This window comes from Onychostoma macrolepis, chromosome 05 (genome assembly GCF_012432095.1).
Source record: "Onychostoma macrolepis isolate SWU-2019 chromosome 05, ASM1243209v1, whole genome shotgun sequence".
NCBI lineage: Eukaryota > Metazoa > Chordata > Actinopteri > Cypriniformes > Cyprinidae > Onychostoma > Onychostoma macrolepis.
Window position 1 is genome coordinate 67542 of NC_081159.1, and position 24170 is coordinate 91711.

A 24170-nucleotide genomic window follows, 5' to 3' on the forward strand; every position below is an offset into this window, starting at 1 on the left:
CCAGCCACCGAGAACAAACGTAACTATGAAAACATCAAATCTCAAATATAAGAAATTAAAATTAAAAGAATAATTGAGAACATAAAGTTAAATAAATATAAAAATTGATAATTACAAGGAGAGAAATTGAGTGAAATTAATAATATAGCACCCGTTACACAGGTTTAATTTTAGATTAACGTTGTGTTTCCAGTCTTTATATATCAAAATTATTGGCACCCTTGGTAGTTGTGAACAAAGCATCCTGTGAAAATAAATCTGCATTGTAAACCATTTTTATTTAAAAAAACCCCAAACAAACAAAAAACCCTAATGCCGAGTTCACACTGCACGATTTTAGCTCTATTTTTTTACTCGCCGACAGGTTTTGATAAATCGCCGACAAATGCCCGAAATCGGAGGCAAATCAGAGCTCGTTCACGCGAGTGACAATCGCGCAGTGTGAATTATCAAAGACGCGATCTGAGGGAATCGCCAACGCCTGTGAAATATTTGGCCTGCTAAGTGATGTTTTATTAACAAATTTCGGGAGGAGCTCGCACAGATAATTAACTCGGCCAATTCTTCATCAGAAATTACACCACCTATCCAATCAGCACGAGAGAGAACCCCTATAAATAATCAAGCAGTCTTACCTTCAATATCTCTCGGGGAACGCTCTGGGTCCGGGCTAACTGCCGAGCTCGGACCCCTCTCACCGGACAGCACGCCAAATACGCATAATCTTTACTCCGTTTATTATAGGTAAGAGTGAACTCGTGAAAATATCTGAGCTGTAGGCTATTCACAATCCTGCTGTGTGCAATGATTTCTGACTGAAAACTACATCGGCGATGACCTTCAGCCAATAAGAGACAAAGATACAGGGCAGCGGGAAGTTCGGTGAGGAGTTATAGACCATATCATTTTAGTACAATTATATCATACAGAAACAAGCACAAACGCTTGACCAGCCGCAACATCAGCATAACAGTTACTGCAAAATTATTATTTGCCACTCTTTGCAGAACACAATCCCTGTTCCCTGCATCTTCTTTTTGTAGCTGGAAATCAGCGCACAGACAATTTTTGGGCTATTTTTTCAGTCTCTCTGGAGAACAACGGGCTGACGCACGCGGGTTCTCGCGTTATTTCCTTATCACTTCTTGCGTGTGTTTTGTTGTGAAACATAGTTTGCGGATCAGACAGATTTGTCAACGATTCTTCCTATTATGAAATCGTGCAATGTGAAAGCCCCTGTCGCCGATCCATCGTGCAGTGTGAACATGGCAGCGACTGAATGCTATCCCAGATAGTCACGCAGTGTGAAAACAACAGCGATCCGACGACTTTGAAAATCGTGCAGTGTGACCTCGGCATAACCTGCCATAGAACTAAAATGGAAGGGAAGGGAAGGGAAATCTAATTTTAAAAGAAGTGTTTTTCTCTAATACACATTGGCTACAATTAATGGCACACTTTTATTCAATAATTTTTGCAACCTCCTTTTGCAAGTTTAACAGCTGAGTCTCTGCGATTTAATGCCTGATGACTTCGGGGAACACTTGACAAGAGATCAAAGACCATTCATACATAATCTCTCCAGATCCTTCAGATTCCCAGCTCCATGTTGATACTCTCTCCTTTTCACTAGGGGTCAGGGAACCTGGACGCCCATGGCAGAACCTTCATTTTGTGCTCAGTGAACCAGTTTTGTGTTGATTTTAATGGTCCTTTTGAATCATTGTCCTGTTGGAAGATCCAGCCGCGGCTCATTATAAAGCTTTATGACCGCAAGACTTAACTATTTTCTACAAGTGTGTGTGTGTGTGTGTGTGTGTGTGTGTGTATGTATTCCCTTTTTGATCATATTTTTTAGGGTGCCAATATAATTCTGACCATGACTCACTCTTTCTCTCTATAAAAAAGCTGCTTTATGTATAATATAATAATAATGTTGCAAAACTGACAACAGCTGATTGCAATAATTTATGCAAGAATTCATTACAAAGCGATTCCTGGCATTCCTCTGGCATAATGAAAACACGCTGGCGCTCTATTTTCTTCAAGGCTTAAAGGTGAGCCCTGCGTCATGACTAGTTGTTGCATGCTGCTGCACTGTACTTCACGATCTCGCTCTTCTCAATGGGGATGTCACTGAGCCAGAGGATGAGGAAGATCATGGTGATGCCCCATGAACTACACAATCTTGAACCAAGAGCAGGAGAACATGTACTGGACTGCTGCTGTGTCTGCTCCAAACAATCATGTTCCTACTCTCCATGAGCATGACTACTTGGGAAAAAAGGGAAAAAAAATAAATAAATTAAACCGATTAACACATAATTTAATTAATGTTTTACAATTCATGACCCACATGAATCTGATTGGATGATAACAGGTGTTGTAGATCATTCTCAAGTGTGGTGATCAGCACTGCTGCTGCTGTGTCAGTCAGTGGTTAGATCAGCATAGCAGTCAATAAACAGGACAAGAGAGGTCACGTGTGGTGGGACAAATTAATTAGGCCCAATATACTGGATGTCCTGGCTAATATGGGACAGTTGGCAACCCACTTTTTTCGCGTGATTAATGCCTGGTTGTGATTTCTTCTTTGAGGTAGGTCTCCTGATAAACCCAAGGCATCATTTTAGAAAGCAAATACAAATGCAAGTTACATATGGCCCATTGAACACGTAGAGAAGCAAATCTATGACTTATGAAAATATATGATCAATGTTAGAACCACTGACGAAGAAACAGCATCCATGAGAAACGTCATTGACAGTATTTGGAAAAGAAATGCATTCACTAGTTTTTCTCTTTTTTTTTTTTTCTTTGCTTTTCAAAAATATGCGGGAAATGTGACTGGCTTACTGATATTCAAAAACGTGTACAACAAAACTCAAACCTATTGTTGCTGTAGTTTCAGCCAATCATGGTGAAGCAACTCACCCTTTAACCAATGAGCGTTAGGGTTGTGTTATCGCTTTGGCTGCGCGAGCGCTCGCAGGGCGGAGCGACAGAGAGGTTTGGGTTCAGATTCAGAATGTGTGCAGGAGTTTGAGTGGAGACAGAAGAGAAAATGAGACAGCAAAACAGCCGATGGGCAAGAGTGTGCTGTAATAAAACAGCGTAATGGCCTTGATACAAGCGGACACTAATGGCAAAGGGAACGGTCTAATCAATACTCTGCAAAGTGGCGTCAGAAAACTCTGTCCAAGTTCTAAAACAGCTAACATGCAGCCAAAGGACACGGAGTTCAGCACACAAGGTCTCCCAAAAGCTTTCCTTCACAGTTTACGGACTTTATTCGATATTCTGGACGACGGAAGACGGGGTTATGTGCATATATCTGAGATTGAGAGCCGATGGCGCGGCGCGGAGGCTCGCGATCTACCCGCGGGTGTTCTGGAGAGTCTAAGGCGCGTCGCTCCGCGTCACGGCTGCCTGACCTTCGAGCGGTTCGTCGCGGGACTCAGAAACGCGATGTTCAATCCCGAAAACGGCAGCAGATCGATCGCTTTAAACCACCAACAGCAGCTGAAACCCCAGCAGAGAGCCGTGCGTCCGCTCGGACCGAGTAACGGAACAAACACACTCCACAGCCGCCAGAACGGACCGCAGGACAGCTCTGTCTATTCCGCGCTTTATCCGGGGCTCTCGGTCGCATCCCGGGGCTGCGGAGGACTCGAGAGAACGGACTGTTCGTATCGATCCGATCCGATACACATCGGGAAAAACGCACATCAGATCCGATCCATTGAATCGCTCGCTCTGGAATCTCCTGATGCCCAAAACACGGGTAAGAGCGTCCTTTCACTTTATCTGAGTTTACCCTGCTGAAAAACCAATAGAACCCTGCCCAAAACACAATAGAAAATGTAATGTTTTTAATGGTTATAATGGGAATTGTATTGGTTTTAATGGAAACTATAATGGTGTCTACTGGTATGTGATGGATTCTATTGGTGGGATGTTAAATCCTGTTGTAAAAATGCCCAAAACACACTACAAAAATTTTAATGGTTTAATGGGAAAAGCTAATGGTTTATAATGGTATTTTAATGGAAACCATTAGAATTTCTGTGATGGTTTCTATTGGGTTTCTAATGTTTTTTGTTTTTTTTAGCAGGGTAGTTACCGAAACCTACTGATGATCGGCGGTTAGTGAGAGCTGTGGATCACATTAATGTCCAGATTTAAGAGCAGATTGATTTTTAAAAAAGTGTAAGCTCCGTCAGTCTGTCAGATGGAGTGGAGAGAAAAGAAAGAAAACGCATGTTTCAGATGAGACTTATCGTGAATAATTACTGTTAAATCTTGTCCGGACATTTAATGTTGAAATACTGGAGAACAGCTGGCTTTCTATTAGAGAAGCTGTTCTGGTCTTTTCATGATAATTTATGATTGTGAGGGCTGTCAGCTGTCCTCTATCAGCTTGTTGAGTGTGAAAGCAGCTCTCAGTGCTTCATAATGACAGGAATGTTTGGTATGAGACAGTTTGAACATCCCAGTGCCAAACCCTTCGCCCCACACAGCAGTCAAAGCCGAAATACAGAGACAGTAAATCGATAACATACCACGCATTGTGAATCAAGTTTGTAAAACAAATTCAACTGTGATGCTGTTTCTTCTGCTAGCCAGTTTTAGGTTATCACACATGCTCGTAGGTTATAGTTTGATTTACCATGCTGATTGAAGGCTGATCATCTATTCATCTAGACTATTTCTGTTTATTTTGTGAGATTCATCTGTTCATATCGGGCTTTCACTCATCAGTGTTGCAATAAGAGCGTGTTGGAGCTTGTCTCCATTATGAGCTCAACAGCCAAATCTGACTGTGTTCCCAATCAAACTGAATTTGGCCTAGTAATGTATTTCAATGCTCTGCAACAGGGATGTTATTTTTTTATTTATATTTTATTTTTTGCATATTTATATGGATTTTCGTATTTTCCAACCTGAGAAGTATGACTCACAGGAATTGTGTAAATCAGGAAACTGCTGGAATTCACGAATGGATACTTGGCCGTGTGCAGTGCACACATCAGGAAGTTAGTGCGTAAGACTGTGCCAAGTCTTAAAAACGGCAAAACGCATTGCCCTTAACCCACACTAAATCCTAAAATCACTAAAATCGCAAATACCGCTCTGGAGCTAAGCCTATGCCATCATGCATCATGTTTTGGTAATGAATCATGAGACTTCTTGCCGAGATCAAAAGGAAACCTTTCTGGTGTAAGCTAAATATTAACAATATTTAGGTATTGTATGGAATTTGATAGTAAAATTTTAAAGTGTTGTACGTTTTATTGGTCCAGACTAGATATGTTTTGTAATATTTTTTTCTACACTATGCTGTAAATTTGTGCTATAGGATAATCAAAAGTTCTACACAAGCTTGTGCAGCACAATCTAGCGGTGCCATCTAGCAGTTATTATCTGATCACATGCCTTCTCCAAACTATAGCATAGAGTTGCTCGATACCACTTTTTCATGTACGATACAGATATTGATATGGCAACCTTAGTATCTGCTGATACGGATGCCAGCCTAATACCTTTTATTATTATTGTTTAATTTCTGTGTAGAGTATCTTATCAATGTGTAATGATTTGGTGTTTCTGTCACTCCATTGGAAAGTCCATTAGACCAAGACCTTTACCCTTAAAAAAAAGTTCAGAGTAATTCATATGTAATCCATATGAATTAAGTGGTTTAAAGTACTCTGTAAATCACTTTATATTAGGGCTGCACGATAAATCGCATGTGATTGTCATGCGCATCTCGTCAGTAAAGCTGGTTCTGTGATTAGTAGTAAATCTGCATCACATGTTTTCAGATGGAGCGGCATTTAATACACAGAGCTGTAGTTCACTGACAAGCTATGCAATATTGCGTTCATAATCGAAGGCGATTCATCTGCGATTATGAATGCAATATTGCGTAGAATACAATAATCGGAGGTTATGGCTAGCACTATGAAATATGCTAATACTTCAATAGTGTTTTTATCTAGCCCCCTATAGTTGATCTAACTTGACAACTTAACTAAAGCTGAGACAATAACCAGAGGTTATGGCTAGTACCATGAAATATGCCCGAACCATGCTAGTACTTCAATAGTATTTTATCTATTCATTAGTATTTAGGGTAAATGTGCCTATTAAGCTCCCCAAAATCTACAATGAGACATTTTTAGTGCACAAGATGTTGGTTTCAGTACAAAAAGTTATGTTAAAATAAAATATTAATCTCTCACACACAAATATTACATTTTATTTTAAATGACAAAAGCATTTCAATTAAGATATACAACATTAAATTAAAAAAGTCCGGCTGTGCTTAATGGGTACATTTTTGTAGCCTTTAAGCACACCCCTGTTCCCATTAAACTCACATCATGCTTTATTAAAAATTCTTGTTTTCAAAAAAACGCAGAACACTAAAATCAAGCAACAAGGCATTCAATTTGATCAGTTATATATTCATAATGAATTGTCATTTAAGCACATTGCAACATCTATACTAGTCCGTGTTCAGCTAAGTAACATATTCAAAAATCAAATAAAACAAACCAATAAAACATTTAATTCATGGGGATAAACACAGAAACTAGCCTCATTATGAAACCTCTTTTTAAATGGATGTCAGATTATCTATAGTCTCTTATGGCTGGAATACACTACATGATTTTCCTCAGATTTACATTCTGGAGAAGTTGATGCTAGTTGCCAAAGATCAGAGTCAGTCTGCAGATTTGAGTCGACAGAATCCATAGAAAATCGATTAACTTAACTTAAAGTGACAACCATCAGTTAATATTTAAAGTCTGTTCATGAAGTATTTACAGACGTTCAATGTGGAAGAGCTTAAAGAGAGCACACTGAGCTTAATAGGAGCAGCAACAATTTTGAATACATTTCATGTAATATTTATTAAAATGACAGGATTTTTGCTAAATAAATAGTCTAGGTCATGTATTAAGTTCATACATGTTTTACTATGAACAAATATTATTAACAATATCTATTCTTGTGTGATTTTCATAGTCGTGGACCCTTTAAGCTCACCTTAAAACAATACGAAATCTTTAAAAATTACAGCACTGTAAAACCACAGACCAGCAATAAACTGTCAATGTATAATATTATGGATGTAAATGTACAAGCCAGTAATGCCTGTGAGGTAATATGTTAGCGTAGCACACAATCTTATACAGCTAGTCAGCTAACTGTGTTCTGTAGCATCTGCACTGTGTTGCTAAAACTATCTTTTGGATCTAATGTAATTATTTCCCACATCCAAGTTCCAGGTTATAATATGCAAAAGTCTGAACATTAATCTCTTAATTTTACAATAAGTAGTGAAACTTACCCAAAATAAAGGCTTAAACATCTAAAAAAAACGCACATTTAAGGGGCTCCTCTTTTGGTGAAAGTTTTTAGACAGCTTTCAAAATGGCCGCCAGACAGCGTGAACACATGGAGACTCGTATCTCACTCGTATCTTCATCTAACCTGAGACTAGGGCTGGGTATCGATTCAGATATCCCGATTCGATTCGACTCTCAATTTTTTTTTTTTTTTTTTTTTTTTTACATTCAGTGAATATAGTTTTAATACAAAAGCTATTGATATTTCAAAAAAATGAACAGTAAACATCAGTTTACAAATGGTGAATTAATAAAAAGAAATTAAGAACCACAGGCCTGTATTTTAAACCTATTATTTTTTTTGTATAGGGTCCTTTCTTAAACGTTAATAGGGCCCTATAAAATGTTCTTAATTTTTCTGGTAATCAGATGAAGGCATAAAACATTAATTTAATTTATCCTAATCAAATGAAAATTAAACCCTTTTATTTTTTGGCAAACAAAGTGCTACACAACAGATGTTTACTGTTAAAATTAAAAATGAAACAAGTGGGATTATTCCTTTAAAAATAAAGACTTATTAATATTTATTAGTAGTAATATTTATTAGCATTAAAAGACTGCTCTTAACGAGTAGCTCCAGAGTGCTCCCTGGACGATGGGGCAGAGGGGACACATTAAGGTGGGACAACACGTGTCGCTCCGCCCACCTTCAATTTCATTGGTTTATAATACAGCGGAGCTTATTGGTGTGGACATTTGCACGAGTATTCTTTTATATACGTTTTTATGAATGATCTATGCTGTTTGGCTGTACTACAGAAATATTAAGTGCTAACAACAGCGATTTTAGTTGGAATCAATTAGCAAATGTGTTTTTATTTTTTAATTTATGACGAATTAGATTAAGTTCCTATCAAACGCTTGGTGGCGGCATCTCCGAGTACTTCAGGCAGAACAGAGCTGTGAAATATGAGCGGCTCATGAATTCAGTCTGGGGAACAAATTTTTAATTCGTAGCCATGATATAGTCCTACCTATGCTATAAATAGCCTCACCTATGAGAAATATTAATTATGTTTCTGTGTGATGAACGTAAATAGTGGTCCTCAATCTCAACAGGTGGGTTGCACGTTAAATGAAGTCAGATATTATTGCACTTTTCACTGTACAAGAAGCAGACATACTTTAAACATTGAGCAGTTTTAGCTGAGCGATGTTGGTAAAAATGATCCACTGTTTGAGATTTAGCTGTTTTGTATAATGTATATTTATTTGTAGCCTATATTCTTTATTTTAGGATCGGTGGATAAGCAATAACTTAGGATATGATGATAATTCACTGTATTTCAGTAAGACATAGGACAAACCCGTAAATGGTTTTATTTTAAAGAACAACTGCGGTGACAAGGCAGTAATACCAAACAGTCCATCAGTGTGAACTGGGGGTTTATGTGTGGATAATGGGAATAAAAACCTTGCTGAAAGAAACCCCTTTTTTTTTTTTTTTTTTGCATATAGGCCTATTTTAAATGTTTTTGTTTACTAAAACAGCTGTTATTAAATCTGACCTACAGCAAATATTATTAATGTGCTTTAGTGCGGATTTAAGCAATAAATGTTAATTTTCTCTGCAACATTTTTATTTATACTTTTATATAGGCTATATGCACAAATTAAATTACTGGTTTTGTTGCTCAATCCTTTAAAAAGAACCAGGAATCACTGTACTACATTAGGCCTACTGATTTTAGATAGTTATTATAGTCTTTAATAAATAAAAAAATATATATAATCACAGAGAAGGTCTCTTTTACTCATTAAAAGTGCTCACGTATCTATTGCACAGATTTACAGCTCTGAGTGATTTAATATTCGATAGTTATGCAGATCTATATGGCAACAACGATTGAGTGTTAATAACTGAATATAAATTCATCCTGTACACAGATTAGAGCACGCACACACAATGAGGGTGTGGATAATTGAATTTTTAATATCGGATGTCACGGACACTTATTTTCTATAAGATGGGAACCTTTAAAAACTGTAAGAGAATCAATATAGGCTCAAATATTTTATTAAGATATAAACAAGGAAACATTGAGCTTGCCATGAAAACATTTTATTAGCACTTTTAACCTACAAGTTTGTGACGCATTGAGCAACGTAGGCTATAACTCATCTCTTTAAACAACAAAAAAACGGTTGTGCTTTAAAACGTAAAATCAGCCGCTTATGTTCGTGTTTGTCCATCTCTAAAATACAGTAAATTATCATTTGCGTATAAAATCCCAACTTCGTGCTGATCCGCGGCCTGCCGATCCTCAAGGAAATATGAATGAAGCGCTATGAAGAACCCGGAGGTGCTGTCATCAAGAGTTTATTTGTAAACGACTTCATCTGACTAAAATTACCATGGTTACTAAACGGATAATAATTAAGATAGGCCTATGATTCTAGAGTTAGCACATACTATTTCTGTAATTTGGCCAAATCAATTACAAAATCGTACACAAAGGAATGCGCATGATCGGGGTCTACACCAATAAGATTTGCCGTGTTATAAACCCATGGAATTGGGGGTGGGCGGAGCGACACGTGTCGCCCCGCCCCATCTTACTTGCTCTTAACGTTAAACTAAACTTTTATTTTGACAGGTTGCCATGAGGAACTTGCAGCTGCTGTGTATCATGTGATATGATGGTAGTTTTCTCAAATTAAACTGTAAAATGCTAATGAAATGACTCTCAGAGCAGTTAATATCATCATATAGTGAGACGGCAGAAGATGAAAACACCGCGAGCGTCGTCCGCACTTTAGTAAGTGTGTGGTAAACAAAACAGTGCATCGCGCCATCCGCCATTCATTCATTCATTGCGGAAATCATGGCGCCTTATGCGTGATATCAAATGCTTCCGCAGATTTATAGTATTACTATAGCATTCACCTGAGCATTACGAATCACGCGTATGGCTTGGTTCTTGGTTCTCATCAACAGTATCTCTGCCATGATAAGCACTGAATGAATGACAGGCTTTCTGTTGTAACATCGCACATCGGTAAATAAGAGTGTGACATCTAGTGGAGAAAACTAATGATAAGAATCACATTAATCAGATCTTCTTTTAAATGTTTGCTGAAATAAATACCGGAAAAGATCGATTCGCGGCTTTTGAGAATCGATATCGAATCGACTTCATTAAAAAAAACGATTAATCGAAAAATAGATTTTTTTTGCCCAGCCCTACCTGAGACCAAGTATGTACTTAACCCTGGATGCATGTTTGCGGTAACATACGCCTTCACTTAATCTACTTGAGAAAATAATTTCAGAGTAAAATCAAATGTAACAATTTATTATCAGTCAGGTAAATATGTATTATGCCAATTATACAGCCAATTTAAAGATATCAAATCAATACAAGACATCAAAATCTCAAAGATGAATCTAAGTGTAAAATGCATACCTGACTTGAGAAAAATGCATATGAAGTGTGCGAACACACTTCATATCACGAGCTCATTCCGGCTACAGAAGGCCCCAACCCTTTTGCTGCAATCCTTTAAATACAAATCCAAGATAAAACATCCCCCAAATGGAGGCATGTACTAACTGTTTGCATTAAACCAGGTCCCAGACCTGGGTAGTTTACACCTCAATGGGAACAGAAGGTAATTTGCACGAAAGACCCTGGGAGAGGGAACACCCATTACAGTAAGCAAAATATCTCGAAAATCTTCAAATCTTTATTACACTTTAGTTTACTTCTGTAGAAATGAGACCATTGTACCAGTTGCACTGAGATATTTAAAATGATTCCAGACGTGACTGTTAGTTCACTTGCATTGGCATTTTCATGTAATCATTTTGAGCAGACTGAGTAGAAGGACGGATGGGTGAAGGGATTTAAAAAGAAACAAATGGACAGAAGGGTTGGAAGTTTCCTGCACCTCCACTCTGTGGGGTGTCTCGAAGATGCCTGTGTATGTTTGTATTGTCTGTTTCTCAGGAGATCAAAGTATCTGAGGATCTTTCATCCTTACAGTGTGTTTGTTTGTGCGTATGTTTGTTTGTTTGTTTGTTTTATAACTGTTTCTAATAGTTCTTCTCTCTCATTCTGTAAGCAGAGAGCAGTGGTCTGCCTCGGTCAAAGAGTGAAACTATGACAGGATTAACACGATCCCGACGACACACGAGGAGTTGCGACGGGCAGAGACGCCACACCATCACAAATGGAGTGGATTATGGGATGGTAAACAAGATATACTTTTTCTTTTTTAGAGTTTAATTTAGAGATGCACTGATTGCAATTTTTCAAATTTCATCTGGCACGACATCAATACATTATCAGTGAAATCAGAATCATTCTCGCAAAAAAATAAAAATAAATTGTCACTCGCAGTGAAGAACTTCCACACCAGCAACGTGTTTACATGCCGATGTTAGCGTGACGTCATTAGCCCTTTTCACACAGTAATATCAGTAAATTGTCATAAAATTACCGGAATGACTTTACCAGTGAATACAAAAATGCGCTGTTCACACATGCAACGGTGTTCCATCTTTTTATCGGTAAAGCACCATTCACACATTAGTTTCAAATTACCGGTAAATTCGGTGACATCATTAACCAGGAATGACCTCTTGACGGCTGCGGCTTCTGGTGTTGTGTTTGTAAACATGGAGGGGTAAACGCAGTCAGTGTTTCTGTTGATGTTTTTGTGTCAAAAGTTCACATTCATGCAGCTGCTTTTAACCAAAAAGACATTGTATTAGATGACTTCAAACTGAACTACACAGTGCAGAGTAAATGTGTCATCAGCGTCAGAGTGTTATGATTGGCCCAGAGCTGTTGAATTTAGAATTTTAATGGCTCTAGATTGGCCCAGAGTACACGTCTTATGTCACCGTGTTCTTTATAGTATTAAACAGGGAAATAGTGTGTTGAAATAGTGCGCCGTTCTCCCCTGGCCTGACAAAACCAGTAGATTAATTCTAAGCTGCAACAAAGTCAGATTGTGCAGAGGACTCGCAGAGCACATTACTGGTAATTTACTGCTAATGTTACAACTGACGGTCTAATGTTATGACTAATTTATTGGTATTTTTGAAAAGGTCCTGTTCACACATGATCTCTTATCGGTAATTTACCAGTAAAGTCTGTATTAATTTAATACTATAAGAAAAGTAGCTAGTTAAAATGTTTTGCCACTTGCTTGAAACCTAATAAATAAATCTAGAAGTAAATGCAAAAGTAAAAAGCATTGAATAATGTGTTTATTATATTTATTGAGTTTAAAGAAAGATTCTAAGATTCTATTATGAGTCTATGAAAGATTGTATTACTGTACTGGGTAAAAAAAAAAAAAAAGAATCACAATGCTGAAAAAGCATTATAAGTAACAATCTTTGGATTTGAAATCAAAATAATGGATAAATGTAGTGTTTGTAGCAGACAGCCACGGATCAGTTGCAGACTCCTGTGTGAAGGCACAAAGAGTCCGTGCTGCTGCTCATGGACTGCATACACACTACAAACGGAGTATGTGTGAACCAGGTGTAAAAGGCCCATCTCACATACAGCTCATGAAATCAGGCTTGTGCTGTGTGTAAGCTATTTTGAAACAATTGCACGATTGTCAAAACAAAAATGCAGTACATAATTAAACGTTTAAGTGAGATAAATATATATTTTTGAAAAATGTGTAAAAAATGCCCTCCTCCACCCCTCAAATTAAAAAATCCCCTCTCACAAGAGTTACCTAAGAGGGGAATTCATTTTCAAAAATGAAATTCAGGCCCTGAATAAATGTCTAAAAATCTTGACTGGATCATCACTATAAATAATTCTACATGATAAAAAGAAGGCTTTAAAAAGATCGGTATCGGTAATCATATCGGCAGATGCTGCTTTCTGTGATCGGTGATTGGCCTCAAAAATCCTGATCTTATTTATACTGTATATGTAGGAGATACTCAACCAGATAATGTCTTCAGCCTGTTATTACCATTGTATCTAATTCACTCCTCCGAGTGTTTATTGATGTTACATGAAGATATTTTGTGGTTGTCATGTTCATGACGGTTGCGTCTCCTCATCAGCTCCTCCTCTCAGCTGTCTTTCTCTCGCTCCTCCCTGCATTTACATTCGCTCTGTCTCTCTCTCTCTGTGCGGTTCTCTGTCCTCCGCTCATGGTGGTCAGCCGGCTCGGGCCCCGGGGCCTGGACGCTGCCGTGTGGGCCGCTTACACCACCGTCTTCATCCCTCTGAGCAGCAGCCTGTTCTCCAGCAGAGCCCTACACTTCTTCCTCTGGGTGAGTGAGACACGGATGGACCAGGAAGATCATGTTTGTAATGTTCACTGGGCTTTTCATGCTTCTAGTGGCTGTTTTCTCGGTTTCACTCATCAGGCACGTTGCCATGAACCATCTTTCTGTAAAACTTTCCACATTTCTTATGTAGTATTTGAGGCGTTTGGGTTATATGAGATGCTCTGTGTGGAACTGTAGCTCGTGTCCCTCGTGTGGCGTCTGCATGATTTCTCTTGTGAAAGCAGAGTGTTGATGTGATTCTCTGTCTGCTCCCCGTCTCTCTATACAAAGAGGATTTTCCCTTTCGACGGCCCACTGCACAAACACACGGCACAAAGCCTCTCCCCTCCCTTTATTTCTCTTTCACTCACCCGCTTTAAAAAGAGTTGAGACGGCAGTTCATCGGCCTGCAGAAGATCCGCTGGCTGCTTTGAGCAATATTTCAATCAGTGAAATGCTCTGTATGAAATGTGTTTGTGAGTTTCTTAAAGTTTTCCTCTTTTTAAAAGTTTGCAGTTTCAGCCTATTGAATGTGTTACTTGTACAAAAGTAGCTTTTTTTAATGTATTGAAGTAAAATATCTTAAAGTTCAAGTACATAACAGACTGAAAGTGGCTATTTAAAGAGAGTCTTCCCCCTGCAGTTGGTCACCATTACATTCTCGTATATAAGGTTTTTCCATCATGGAAGCAAATGTCATGTCTTGTTTTGAATATGCAATGTACAAATGAGACTAGATGTGTGAGGCATTGGATTTAGTGCTTGATTTTGTTTATTTGTCATGGAATGGACCTCCAGTGGGTTAGGGTTAGGTATTTAAACCGCCATTAGTATGGTGAGGGCACAGAATGAATTGACTTTAAATGGAAATCGTGGTACCGCAAATGGATTATTAAAACTGTTCACAGCATCTCTCATGCTGTTAGGTTCAAGTGTAACTTGCGTGATATGCATCAAGACTTCATGATGTTGCTTGCTAATTTGGTGTGTGCTAAAGATACAGAATTGCAGAGATCAGATCGCCAATTGTTTTATTTTGGTTTGGTTTGAGGATACAAAATATGAGAACATCATGCTAATAAGCTTTGAAAATAATCATAAAATCAAATAAATCTTAGCTGACGTTTTTCAGAGACAGATGCAGGTGTAACCTAAACAATTCGTTTGTGTACGTAACATTTTTAAATGGTCTACAGTAGCGTGGTTGAAGTGTGTTTGTGTCAGGAACATTGACTGCGTTTACATGCGCACGAATATTGCGATTATTTCCAATAATCAGAGTAAGGACTTAATCGCATTTCGATGTTTACATGTCAAGAGCAAAGCTCTTACTCCCGTTTACATGCAATTTCCATTATTCTTATTCGCTAAGAATTGTGGTTAATTTTTTCACTGCCATTATTCACATACCCCACTGGACAGCACAAATGATGGACTCAGAAAGAGCAGTGTTACTGGTCGCTGTTTTAATCTATTTACGTCTAATGCTTAATGATTTTGTATCGCTGTATTCCACGCTTTTTCGGCGCCATGATAGAAATATGATGGAATTTGTTTGCCTATACGCTGCCGTCGCATTCTGTTCATCCTTTCTGGATGAGGGTAAGGAACAGAGCAACCTGATCTCACAGAATTCCGTGTAATGTTCACGGACTTAATTAACCCCGAATCTGTGGTGGCATCACGGAATCGCCGAAAATTCCATGATGGGCTCACAGAAGGCATCAGCCATGGTCCATGCACGGATTCACTGGTTTCCGTGCGTGGAGTCACTTGGTATCACTTCTGTGAGCCCATCACGGAATTTTTTCTGTGAGTCCATCAAGGAATTTTCGGCGATTCCGTGATGCCACCACAGATTCGGAGGTTAATTAAGTCTGTGAACATTACACGGAATTCTGTGAGATCATGTTGCACAGAGACTGCTGGCAGCTTGTTGTGTTTTCCTCAGAATGCGATGCTTTCTTCCCCTCCATCGTTTCTAATCTCCGTATTATTACAGGTGCGTGTCACGTTATTCATATGTCACAAGCGCATGCGCACTTTGGTCAGAGCGGCAATACTGCGATTAAGGTGTTTACATGCCTGTATATTCCGATTAAAATCGGCGTACGCCACCTATGTTAATACGATTATGCTTGCTGCGATTATGAGCTTAATCGTATTTAGATCGAAGTATTGCGTTTACATGAGGTAAAGCATAATCGCAATATCGCCAAAATCTCATTATAATCGCATTAAGAGGGTCCATGTAAATGCACTCATTGTCGTCTGCCTGTATTTTCTTCTTTCGTTCTTCTATCTCTGTGTTTAGGTCTTTCTGTTCTGCAGTCTTTGGCCAGTTGGTCTGTCGTCTGTTTGAAGCTGTCGTGTCTCAACTAATATCGCTATAGCCTTATTGACTGCTATCTGTAATTAATAGGCATTGTAATTACGTTTTAATGATGACATGTAATTAGTGTATTAGTGAGCTAGACTGAAGAGGGCTGAACTCACTCGCAAATTACAGCCAGTCATATTATTAGTGATTATATATTAGCGATATTATTAGTACATATACAGTACATAAAAAAAAAAACTTATTTGTTTTTTACAGTAAATTACTAAAGTAAATTTATCATTTACTTTATTACTATAGGACAGATCAGAACTGACCGGAAGTGAAGTGGGAGAGAGAGAGGGCAGAAACAGGAAAGAATCGGGATGCCTGTAGCGAAACGGCGCTGTATGTCGGCACGCTGTCCACAAGGCTATCAGCGCCGACACAGTCTTATATCTGATAAACAGTGTTTGAAAAAATGTTTACAAAACAGTTGTTATTCATGCTGGTAGTTCTCTCGAGTCGCTGTCTCATGTGATGTTGGGCTGCGTGTGTTCATTGATATCAGGAACGAGGATATAACGAGCCATACAGATGACACGTTTAAAGTTGGAGTGAAGCAGTCAGTCAAATTCACATTAGTTAGTAAACTGGTTTCCACTTTAGCTAAAAAATATATAACAAACACAATTCATGTAACCCATTTTAAACAAAAAAGCATGTTTTGTTATAGCTTTTGGAGCAATCATCTTGCAGTACCACAGCGTGTGACGTCACGGGGTTGGTTCTCTCTGTTAGCCAGAGAAGTAATATAAGCATAAGAATTCATTTTGTATACAAAAACCCGTATTGAGCGCATTTTATAATACTTTTAATTGAGTGTCTTGAGTTTTTCTTTCTTATGTTGGTTTCCATCTCTTTCTATTAAGAACAAGAATCGTCTCCAGAATATAGTTGGGACAGGTAGGTTAGGACAGCAGGTAATAAGGAAAGCGTGGTGTATCATGAATGATGACCGTATGTACACTTTGAGACAGTGCCCTCTGGGAGGTGGCTTAGACGTGTTAAATGTTTGACCAACCTATACAGTATAAGTTTACTTTTGTTCCAGAAGCAATTCGTATTTACAATTTGAATTTTTTTTAAGGACTCTTAGGCTGCATTTTAGAGGTCGACCGATTCATCGGTTTTGCCGATTAATCGGCACCGATAGTTGATTGCCGCAACTATCGGTTATCGGCAAAAATCCATGCCGATAGTTTTCCGGTTTGCAACCGTTGCTGAAGTGGCTGAGAAGGGTCCGCTGTCATTATACAGTACGAGAGCGGCCTCTAGAGGCAGAAATCACTGACAGCACGTGTTGTTTATTTTGACACGTGACACTGCATGCTGCACAGAGCAGGGAAACTCCAGACTCACATTTAAATGCAGCCGACAGAAAAGCCTGCCACGGATCAGACCGCCATTCACATAGTTTTCTATTAAATTACATTATATTTGTCCCAAATCGTTGTCGTTTGTCTTTCTGTGGCTCTAATAAAATCTGTATGCTTCATATAGAGAGCTGTAATACAGATCGCGCGTTCTCTTTCTGCTTGCTCTGTGTTTTTAAATACCGAACTTCAAACTCATTTATGCCACAATGTTCATTCTTGAAGCAAACTTATGTCCGTTTGGTGATTTAAATAAATTGTTTTAGACCGCTACTTGATTTGAACGCAAAGCGTCTGGTGTGTGTGTGTGTGTGATACCTCTGAGTTCTCCTAGATGCAGCGCTGTTGCCCAGTGTGTGACTAACTTTAAAAAAAAAAAAAAAATTGATTAGATAATTATCAAGTCTTAAAAAATAGAAGCAAATAAAGTGTGTGAGTACACATACAATATCCATATGTATGTAATTTTAATGCTATGGCCTTGTGTAGATATTTAAAGATGGCCATCTTTAAACATGACTGTTGAAATTAAATGGTAACACTTAACAATAAGAGTCCATTCATAGCATTAATGAAAACTGTAGAAGTATTGTTCCTTGTTAGTGTTTTCATTTCAACATTCACTATTAGCTACTAATAGGCTACATTTTTAAATTTGAAAGTTTCTTTTTTTAACATTAACAAACTATGAAATAACTTTAATGATCAATATAGTAAATAATATTAATATTTTTATTCATTTACAAAGTATGGTTCAGTACTGTTGCTGCTTTGTTTTTAAAAATAGTAAAGCACTAGCTCTCTTTCAATATCCATTTTGAAAATTATCGGTTGATTAATTGGTATCGACCAGTGTGGTCCAACCTAGCTATCGGTATCGGTAAAATCCACTATCGGTCGACCTCTACTGCATTTACACTGCAGGTCTTGATGACCAATTACGATTTTGTGTCTATATATCAGATTTTTTTGGACGACGTGCTTACGTTTCTTTTAAAAGTGACCCGTATCCGATGTGTGCAATTTACACTGCACTTGGTGAAACAAGCCAAAAATAGCATATATGACATCACAAATCAATTTGCATAGTACAGTGAGTTTAATTTATTGACATAGAATTCATATAGAAACATTTTTAATACAATAGTTACAACAGCGGCAACGAGCACTCAGCGTGATTTCGAAAGCAACACATTTCAGCATCAGATCGCCTTTTATGTAACACAAACGAATGAAATTAATACTCTGCTACTCAACTAGAGAGGTTTCATTTTTTACAGGTATGTCTGTACCATGAAATGTTAAAAAAAACTCACTTTTCAATGACGTAGGGATCACATTTCAACTAGGGCTGGGCGATATATCTCATGCGATATGCATGCGCATCTCGTCAGTAAAGCCGGTTCCTTGATTAGCGGTAAATCTCCATCACCTGTTTTCAAATGGAGCGGCATTTAATACATGGAGCCGTAGTTCACTTACAAGCTACGCAATATCACGTTCATTATTGAAGGCGATTCATCTGCGATAATGAATGCGATATTGCATAGCTTTTCAGTGATCTACGGCTCCATGTATTAAATGCCGCTCCATTTGAAAACAGGTGATGGAGATTTACCGCTAATCAAGGAACCGGCTTTACTGATGAGATGCACATGCATATCGCATGAGATATATCGCCCAGCCCTAATTTCAACATGCATCTAACGTTACACTAAAGAGCGGCTATGCGGTGGTTTTGGCTATATTACTTTTTTGTCTCATGCAGCGCACTGCCTGCGTCTGAGTAACAAACTAAAAAAACAACAACAAACAAAAATTGCATAATATTATTAACAGACGAACTATGCTCATATTTATAATTCCAAACAGTCTGTTAGCGGCAGGTGCTTGGAAACGCTGTTTTGTACTCATCTACTGACGAGTCTGCTGCGGTACGACTGCTGAATGCGCTGCTTCTCTGACGCTTGCTGCACAGAACAGACGCAGAGAGATGCGCCGCTGTGCCGGGAGTCAGATCTCTCGCTCGCGGGGCAGCACTGAAGAGATCTTCCAACTGAACCATAGCTAAGGTTTATCCAAAAAGTCGCTAGGTTTGTCAGTTCTACAGCTTCAGAACTTTCACGCTTAGTAACACATACAGCTGTGTCCTCACCACAATGCAATAGTGAAAAAGAGACCCCTCTCAAACAGTGTCACGTTCCGAACGTTATTTAAATAACACCGGTATTGCGGTATTTTAAAAATTCATATCATAAGAAAAATAAACACCGGTATTTGGTATGAACCGGTATACCGCCCAGCACTAGTTGTACTACCTACAGATTTTATAAGTGGCTGAATTTACTGAAGTATGTTGTATTGTTGCAATTTGCAACCATAATGATGTGTTTGTGGTGTTTTCTTTTTGTGATTCATTTTTTTGATATGTGCTGTTATGTATATTTGTGAAGTCTATGATGTGCTGCTCATGCCCTTCTGCAATTGCCCTTTACGGAATTAATAAAGTAGTAAAGAAACAAATTTCTTTACTTTTTGAACACACACTTGAAATGGAGGAAGGTGAACTTGAAAGGACTGTTGAGCCCATAGTAAGTCCAATTGCCTCTGTATTTGAGCCGATTGAGCAAGGGGACCGAGCAGTACTACGAGTGGAAGAAGTCGTGAACCTGCTGATTAGTGGATACTCGTTAAAACAGCCATTCTGACATAATTTTGTGTGCAATTGCTCAAGAAGACACAAAAGAGAACTCTATTTGGTACTCGCGCTGTCCGAGCTCCAGCTTCATGCGTGCGCACACAGAAACATTCAATCGCAGCACGAGTAGCGCATTGAGATCTCTTTAGCTCGGTCTTGCGCTCAAATGGCTTAAAACACTTTAATGTTTAAACTGACAAGACTTAAAACACATGAGATTGCTAAACTGTCTTGAGGAAGCAGCATTAGCCCGATTGTTCAGATATGCGATTAGATTTAGTGTCCTGTTAACAGTAGGTAATATTATTGTATTCGCAGAAGAACATGAAATATGTTGTGTACCTCGACCGCTGAACAAGCCGGTGTAACGCAAATTTGTATGAAATGTCTGAAAGAACAATAAAATGCCACATGAACGATATTGTTTGAAGCACTGTTTGTTTACGTCACGTGGCACCAAACATTATGAAAACAATATTTGGGATGCCACGATCAAAACTTTGTGATCTAGACAGTTTGATTCTGGATATTCATCCAAATTATGGTGAAAAAACAAAAAAAAAAACGTGTGTTAAAATAACATTTGTGTGTTCAAAAAGTAATGAAATGCTTATTACTTCACTGGCCAACAGAACCAACCTCATGACGTGGTATTGCAGGATAGCAGCGCTCTTGCTACAAAAGCTATGACAAAACATGCTTTTTTTCTTTAAAATGGTTACATTAAATGGGTTTATATATTTTTTTTTAATTAAAGAGGAAATCAGTTTACTAAAAATGTAAACTGACTGCTTCACTTCCACTTTAAAATCTGAGCAAGTGTTGTATGAACACGCTATAAACACTTCACAGTCTCATTTGTGTCAAAAGATGAGTGACGTCAAGCTCACACTTCCACTAAATATGACCAGACCGCTCACATTGTAAATCGTTATTGTAAGCAAAAAAAATGGCAACCAAAAAAGTGACACACTGCAGCTTTAACCATCGTTTCAATATTAGTAGCCTAACAATTTTTTGTTTTTTGTTGTTTTTACACGCATCACAACATCCATTCCAAACAACAACAAAAAACAACAGACATATAATCAATACTTTAAAGAGTCCAGTCAAAAGGAAGAGAGAGGGAGGGAAAAAAAACAAAAGTCATTCCTTTTATATAATCAAGTATGTTAAAGGAAAAGCAATAGTAGAGGGCTTGGCCCCATTAATTTGCGCTGTTGTACATTCACAAGTCGCTATTTTCAGGAGGCTATGGATCCAATATGTTTTTCCACACATGTGCGGTCTAAACCAGTTCTGTATCCTAACAAATCTTTTGTAGTCCTCACTTTGGATAAAAGCATCTGCTAAATGAATAAATGCAAAATATACTCGTCTTCAATAACATACACACATAGATCAGGTTTTGTCTCTGTATTAGACAGCTTGTTGGTCATATCTTTCACATGTATAATAAGCTTGTGATTTCTGTCAGCTGAAGCAGATGAAGGAGCTGGAGCAGGAGAAGGACTCTCTGCTGGCTGGCCTGGATGTGTTGGAGCGAGCCAGAGAATGGTACCAGACGCAGATCCACAGCATCACTGAAACGCAGAGACACATTGGCCAGAGCCGCCACTCCAGCGTACGTCCAACTCCATCCACAGTAATCCAGCCTCACGAGTCTGTCAGAGATCACAGCATCTTATGCTAAACTATAGTCCAGGCTCTGGGAAAAAACGCCATGTTGTTTTCATAATATTCCAGTTGTGGATTTCAAACTCTCCCAAAAACCAACTACTCAACAAGTAGTCAGTAAACAGTGGTGATTCATGTCATCAAACACTTAAAGGAGCTTAAAAGAGAAGCGGCACCAAAAAGAGCATTGGATTTAGATCAGTTCTGAGTTTAGTTTTGACTCAATCAAACAAGTCACTAGTCAAGTCACTATTATTTGTATAGCGCTTTTAACAATGCAAATTGTGTCAAAGCAGCTTTTTCACATCAGTTTGATATAAAGCTGGGTGGCTTTATATCAGCTTTACAGTATTTAGACGGGGAGATAGTTTGTCGAAATAGTGTCATTCTCCTCTGGCCAGACAAAATCAGCAGTTTAAATCTAGGCTGCAGCAGAGTCAGATTGTGCAGAAGACTCATCTGGTTCCTGTGGTCTTCCTCATGGCCGATGGCCATCTAGGAGACAAGGTCTTCACTGGGGATCAGTCTCTGGGGCTCATCTAGTTGTCCTCGTCTCCGCTGACGTTCAGGGCTGTAGAGGTCATCTCTAGGTGCTGATCCACCATCTGATCTGGATACGGATTGGATCCGGGTGGCTGCAGTGACCATCTGATCTGGATACAGTCTGGATCTGGGTGGCTACAGTGACATGGGAATAAGAAAGAAACAGACTAATATTAGCGTAGATGCCATTCTTCTAACGATGTAACAAGTACATCGGGTGTTTTGGGAAGTGTTCCCAGTTCTGGTTGACCTAATTAATGCAGCCTAACAATCATTTAACAGATTTGAATTATAGAAATGCGATAGTATAGTGTATTATGTGTAAGCCAGGTTAAAGCGACAGAGTGTGTCTGCCTCCCGAACAGTGTTAGGTAGATTGTTCCAGAGTTTGGGTGCTAAATAGGAAAACGATCTCCCGCCCGCAGTTGATTTTGATATTCTAGGTATTATCAAATGGCCAGAGTTTTGAGATCGCAGCAGACGTGGAGGACTAGAATGCGATAAGAGCTCGCTCAAGTACTGAGGAGATAAACCATTCAGAGCCTTATAGGTAATTAGCAAGATCTTAAAATGTATGCGACGTTTAATAGGGAGCCAGTGCAGTGTTGACAGAACCGGGCTAATGTGGTCATACTTCCTTGGTACTTCCATACTTCTAGTAAGAACTCTAGCTGCTGCATTTTGAACCAACTGGAGTTTGTTTATTAAACGTGCAGAGCAACCACCCAATAAAGCATTATAATAATTTAGCCTCGAGGTCATGAACGCATGAATTAATGTTTCTGCATTTGCAATTGAGAGCATAGGTCGTAATTTAGATATATTTTAAAGATGGAAATATGCAGTTTTACAAATGCTAGAAACACGTTTTTCGAAGGAAAGATCACTATCAAAAAGTATGCCTAGGTTCCTAGCTGGTGACGAAGAATTTACAGAGCAGCCATCAAGTATTAGACAGTGATCTAGGTTATTACATGCAAAAGTTTTTGTCCAATAATTAACACCTCTGTTTTTTAAGAAGTAAGAAATTGCTAGTCATCCAGTTTTTGATATCAACTATACATTCCGTTAGTTTTGGTTAGTTTCATCAGGTCGCAAAGAAATATAGAGCTGGGTATCATCAGCATAACAGTGAAAGCTAACACCATGTTTCCTAAAGATATCTCCCAAGAGTAACATGTAAAGCATGAAAAGTAAGGGGCCAAGTACTGAGCCTTGAGGTACTCCATACTGCACTTGCGATCGATATGATACCTCTTCATTCACTGCCACGAATTGATGGCGGTCAGATAAGTACGATTTGAACCATGCCAGTGCACTTCCTAATGCCAACATAATTTTCTAGTCTATTTAAAAGAATGTTGTGGTCGATAGTGTCAAACACGGCGCAAAGATCCAGTGACACTAATAGAGAGATACAACCACGATCAGATGATAAAAGCAGGTCGTTTGTAAGTCTAATGAGAGCAGTCTCAGTACTATGATATGGTCTAAAACCTGACTGGAAATCCTCACATATATCATTTTTCTCTAAGAAGGAACTTGGTTGTGATGATACTACCTTTTCTAATATCTTTGACAGAAAAGGGAGATTCGAGATCGGTCTGTAATTAATTAATTCTTTGGGTTTAAGTTGTGTTTTTTTAATGAGAGGCTTAATAACAGCCAGTTTGAAGGTTTTTAGGACATATCCTAATGACAATGATGAGTTAATAATATTCAGAAGAGGATCTATTACTTCTGGAAGCACTTCTTTTAGGAGCTTAGATGGAACAGGGTCTAAAATACAGGTTGTTGGTTTAGCTGATTTATACAATTCTTAATT

The 24170-nt window shown here is 38.5% G+C and overlaps 1 protein-coding gene across 4 annotated transcripts in view; it reads left to right on the forward strand.

Annotated features, from left to right (window-relative positions):
* The first annotated feature begins 2452 nt into the window (after nt 1–2452).
* Nucleotides 2453–24170, forward strand: part of sapcd2 (suppressor APC domain containing 2) — a 48580-nt gene continuing 26862 nt past the window's right edge. The window contains exons 1-5 of one of the 4 annotated variants that reach the window (XM_058776852.1): nt 2453–2598; nt 2906–3784; nt 11487–11614; nt 13566–13677; nt 21603–21749. In XM_058776852.1, coding sequence (XP_058632835.1) covers nt 3118–3784; nt 11487–11614; nt 13566–13677; nt 21603–21712 — 1017 coding nt within the window. In that variant the 5' untranslated portion in view covers nt 2453–2598; nt 2906–3117 and the 3' untranslated portion in view covers nt 21713–21749. The remainder of the gene's footprint in view (nt 2599–2905; nt 3785–11486; nt 11615–13565; nt 13678–21602; nt 21750–24170) is intronic. The other 3 variants (XM_058776853.1, XM_058776850.1, XM_058776851.1) reach the window with 3 other exon arrangements.